Consider the following 5,342-nt stretch of genomic DNA (forward strand, 5'->3'; position numbering starts at 1 on the left):
CTTCCAAAATGCATCACCTCGCATTTGCCTGGATTGAACTCCATCTGCCATTTCTCCGCCCAAATCTCCAATCTATCTATAATCTACTGCATTCTCCAACAGTCCTCTTCCCTATCTGCTCCTCCACCAATGTTAGTGTCATCTGCAAACTTGCTAATCAGACCATCTATACATTCCTCCAGATCATTTATGTATATCACAAACAACAGTGGTCCCACCATGGATCCCTGTGGAACACAACTGGTCACAGTTCTCCATTTTGAGAAACTCCCTTCCACTACAACTCTCTGTCTCCTGTTGCCCAGCCAGTTCTCTATCCATCTAGCTGGTACACCCTGGACCCTATGCGACTTCACTTTCTCCATCAAAACTACCATGGGGAACCTTATCAAACGCCTTACTGAAGTCCATGTATGTGACATCTACAGCCTTTCCCTCATCTATCAACTTTGTCACTTCCTCAAAGAATTCTATCAAGTTGGTAAGACATGACCTTCCCTGCACAAAACCATGCTGCCTATCACTAATAAGCCCATTTTCTTCCAAATGTAAATAGATCCTATCCCTCAGTATCTTCTCCAGCAGCTTCCCCACCACTGACGTCAGGCTCACCGGTCTATAATTACCTGGATTATCCTCGCTACCCTTCGTAAACAAGGGAACAACATTAGCAATTCTCCAGTCCTCCAGGACCTCACCCATGTTCAAGGATGCTGCAAAGATATCTATTAAGGCCCCAGCTATTTCCTCTCTCGCTTCCCTCAGTAACCTGGGATAGATCCCATCCGGACCTGGGGACTTGTCCACCCTAATGCCTTTTAAAATACCCAACACTTCCCCCTCTCCTTATGCTGAATTGACCTAGAGTAATCAAACATCTATCCCTAACCTCAATATCCATCATGTCCCTCTCCTCAGTGAATACCAATCATTAAAAATCTCACTCATTTTCTCTGACTCCTGCATAACTTCCATCCTTTGTCCTTGAGTGGGCCAACCCTTTCTCTAGTTACCCTCTTGCTCCTTACGTACGAATAAAAGGCTTTGGGATTTTCCTTAGCCCTGTTTGCTAAAGATATTTCATGACCCCTTTTGGCCCTCTTAATTCCTCGTTTCAGATTGGTCCTACTTTCCTGATATTGTTCCAAAGCTTCGTCTGTTTTCAGTCACCTAGACCTTATGTATGCTTCCTTTTTCCTCTTTGCTAGTCTCACAATTTCACCTGTCATCCATGGTTCCCTAATCTTGCCCTTTCTATCCCTCATTTTCACAGGGACATGTCTGTCCTGCACTCTAATCAACACCACCTTCTGCGTGAAAAAGTTGCCCCTTAGATCCCTTTCAAACCTTTCTCCTCTCATCTCAAACCTATGCCCTCTACTTTTGGATTCTGCTATCCCGGGGAGATGACTTGTCTATTTACCCTATCTGTACCCCTCATGATTTTATAAACTTCTATAAGGTCACCCCTCAGCCTCCGACGCTCCAGGGAAAGTAGACCCAGCCTATTCAACCTCTCCCTATAGCTCAAACCTTCCAACCCTGGCAACATCCTTGTTAATCTTTTCTGAACCCTTTCAAGTTTCATAACATCCTTCCTATAGCAGGGAGAGCAGAATTGCACACAGTATTCCAAAAGTGGCCGAACCAATGTCCTGCACAGCTCAACATGACCTCCCAACTCCTATACTCAATGCACTGACCAATGAAGGCGAGGATACCAAACACATTCTTCACTATCCTGTTTACCTGTGATTCCACTTTCTAGGAACTATGGACCTGCACTCCAAGGTCGCTCTGTTCAGCAACACTCCCCAGGACCTTACCATTAAGTGTGTAAGTCCTGCCCTGACTTACCTTTCCAAAATGTAGCACCTCACATTTATCGAAATTAAACTCCATCTGCCACTCCTCGGCCCATTGGTCCATCTGATCACGATCTCGTTGTACTCTGAGGTAACCATTTTTGCTGTTCATTGCACCTCCAATTTTGATGTCATCTGCAAACTTACTAACCATACCTCCTACGTTCACATCCAAATCATTTATATAAATGACAAAAAGCAGTGGACCCAGCACCAATCCTTGTGGCACACCGCTGGTCACAGGCCTCCAGTCTGAAAAGGAACCCTCCACCACCACCCTCTGTATCCTACATTCGAGCAGTTCTGTATCCGAATGGCTAATTCTCCCTGTATTCCATGTGATCTAACCTTGCTACCAGTCTACCGTGAGGAACCTTGTCAAATGCTATCCATCGCTCTGGCCTCATCAATTCTCTTCATTAATACTTCAAAAAACTCAATCAAGTTAGTGAGATATTATTTCCAACACACAAAGTCATGTTGACTATCCCTAATCAGTCCTTGCCTTTCCAAATACACGTAAATCCTCTCCCTCAGGATTCCCTTCAACAACGTGTCCGCCACCTGTGTCAGGCTATTTCTGACTACAGCATTTGAAACACATCCATCCCGAATTCTCTACAAGTTCAAAGCTAGCTAACTTATTCCATTTGCAGCACAGCACCAGACACACAGGAATTGTATTTGGTTGCCTTTTTGATAGTACTACTGGGAAGGATGTAAACCATAAACTTTCTGTGTGGAGTTTGCAGGTTCTCCCTGTGTCTGCATGGGTTTCCACTGCGTGCTCCAGTTTTCTCCCACAGTCCGAAGATGCACAGATTAGGTGGGTTGGGGCCATGCTAGATTGTCCCAGTTGTCCTGGGACGTGTCAGCTAAGTGGATCAGCCATGGTAAATGTGGAGTTATAGGGATAGGGTTGGGAGCTGGGTCTGGATGGGATGCTTTTCAGATTGTCAGTGCAGACACAATGAGCCAAATGGCCTCTTTCTGCACTTTGGGATTCTTTGATTCTCGGATTCTGATATTAACAAATATGGAAATCATACGTATATTATTAAAATATCATTGTTAAAGTGTCCAAACCATAAAACCCATTCAACTCACAAAAGGAGAGGCTTAAAATTATTAATTTTGTTGACAGGATCTGTCTCTTGAACATGAATGTAAACAATAACAGCTTGCATTTATGTTAACAGAATTCACATTTATATCATTCCAAGGTGCTTCACAGGTGGAAAGTAAAGCAAGGCTATCAACTAATACTAAGAGGAATCTGATTTACTAATAATTTGGTAAGAATTAAGTTTGTTGCAATCTCTTACCAACATCAGCAATAAGGCTGCCTGGTTTTTGGTCCAGGAGAAACTGTCGGACACTGGGCCACGCCTTGCTTCGGAGTTCATTGAAGTATGGTGCTGTTTGCTTATAAACATTATGAACATGGGCTTCTTCCAACTGAATGGCTTCTATTTCCATCCTGTGGTTTAAAGAAAAACTAGAGTTTTGAATAATACTATATCAGTGTATTTCATGTAACCTATTCAATCAGATTTGACTCATTTAGCGCTACGATTGTTGGATCCACTGCCTTGATTGTTATCAGTGTGGTTTTGTCTCCATTTGTAATTTGATTACTTCAAAGGCACATTCCAGTTTAAGAATGTTTATGAGAATTAAGTGCCTGAAGCTTTACCTCTACAATTTGTCATCATTTGCAGCATCTAAACTCACTTCTTGTACCGCTGCACATTTAGAGTAATTCAAAGATCAAAACTGTTGGGATTTTCTTTTAATATTCATGAAAAGTTAATGGTTCCCTGTTTATAGAAACACACCAACTTTCACTGGCATTAGGATTAGTCAATTTTGATCAGATTCTGAGCTGAATATGGTAAGAGGCAAAAAGCATAGATAATCCACTTTTTAACAATTGTAGTTCTCTTCCCAATTTGTCCCATGGCATTATTTTCACTAATAACTATTCCAGTCCACCAATATCTCAAAATCTAGAATAAAATGTGTGCCAATTGAAGCAACATAATTACAGCCTCTATCTCAGGAGACAGGATGAATAATTTCCCAAATCATAAGTGGACCATGATCAGCATCAGTTTTAAAGTTGCTTATCACATTGCTGCTCCACATGGCCATATCTAATATCACAGCGATGGAACCAGCGTGTTTTCAGTTGGCTAAATATCAAACCAAGGCAAATCGGAACTCAGCTTCTTGTCAAAAACAGAAGTTGCTGGAACTGAGTTCTGAGGAAGGATCACTGGACCCGAAACGTTATCTCTGATTTCTCTTCACAGATGAAGCCAGACATGCTGAGCTTTTCCAGCAACTTCTGTTTTTGATTCGGTTGTACAGCGTCTGCAGTTCTTTCAATTTTCTTTCAGGTTTCTTATGTCGAACCCTTCCACTGAAAATAGAATTACACTGAAGTCTTCATTCATATGGCTAGTAAGGACTTCAAACACCTGGCTTTGTGACCTAGAGCTGAAGTTTACTACTAACAGAGTCAAGGAATGAGAGAAAAATTGACAACTTGTCTTGTCACAGATAATATTGCAGGGCCTTTTCTGGAATGATGTAGGCTGAGTGGAGAACACTCCTCTGAACTCATAGTTGGCTACTTGGATAAAATACTGGTGGGCTCAAGTTCTTGTTGGGTAGCAAGTTCCCTCCAAGACACTTAACATCTCGACTTGGACATACCTAGCCTTATTTCTGATCCTTCACCATCACTGGGTTAAAATCCCAGAACTCCCTAACAGTGCTGTGAGTGTCCCTACACCCAAAGACTGCAGCAGTTCAAAAAAGTAGCTCATCTCCAACGTAATTAGGCATGAACAATAAATGCTGGCACATCTCTTGAACTAAAAAACAACCAGCCAGTGTCTTTAGGAAAGAAGAGAAGAAATGAGGGCAGAATCAACATTTCTGTGCAATATCATCCTAGGGGAGATTTGATTTTCATTCCAACTGTTATTTCTTCACTAAAATGTTGCATTAAATGCTTGAAGCAACAGTAACCTGAATTTTCAAAGTGTATAAAGAAATTCTGGGAGGTGATCTTTAGTTCTGTTGTAATTTTGGTTGTGTAATATGGACGTTGCAGAAGAAGAGCCTGAATGACAGCTTGGGGCAGCACAGTAGCTCAGTGATAGCAGGAACTGCAGATGCTGGAGAATCTGAGATAACAATCTGAGATAACAAGGGTCTAGGCCCGAAACGTCAGCCTTCCTGCTCCTCTGATGCTGCTTGGCCTGCTGTGTTCATCCAGCTCTGCACCTTGTTATCACAGTAGCTCAGTGGTTAGCACTGCTACCTCACAGCACCAGGGACCTGGGTTCAATTCCAACCTCAGGTGACTATCTGTGTAGAGTTTGCATATTCACCCTGTGTGTTGCCACAATCCAAAGATGTGCAGGTTAGGTGGATTGGCCATGCTAAATTGTCTGTAGTGTCTAG

The 5,342-nt window shown here is 42.4% G+C and overlaps 1 protein-coding gene across 1 annotated transcript in view; it reads right to left on the reverse strand.

Moving 5' to 3' along the window:
• The window catches only part of LOC109917599 (tRNA methyltransferase 9B (putative)), an 11,486-nt gene extending 8,142 nt beyond the window's left edge, over nucleotides 1-3,344 (reverse strand). The window contains exon 1 of the mRNA XM_020517438.2: nucleotides 3,191-3,344. Within this exon, the coding sequence (XP_020373027.1) occupies nucleotides 3,191-3,344 (154 nt within the window). The remainder of the gene's footprint in view (nucleotides 1-3,190) is intronic.
• Between the last annotated feature and the right edge of the window lie 1,998 nt (nucleotides 3,345-5,342).

Source organism: Rhincodon typus, chromosome 1, assembly GCF_021869965.1.
Source record: "Rhincodon typus isolate 14 chromosome 1, sRhiTyp1.1, whole genome shotgun sequence".
NCBI classification, from domain to species: domain Eukaryota; kingdom Metazoa; phylum Chordata; class Chondrichthyes; order Orectolobiformes; family Rhincodontidae; genus Rhincodon; species Rhincodon typus.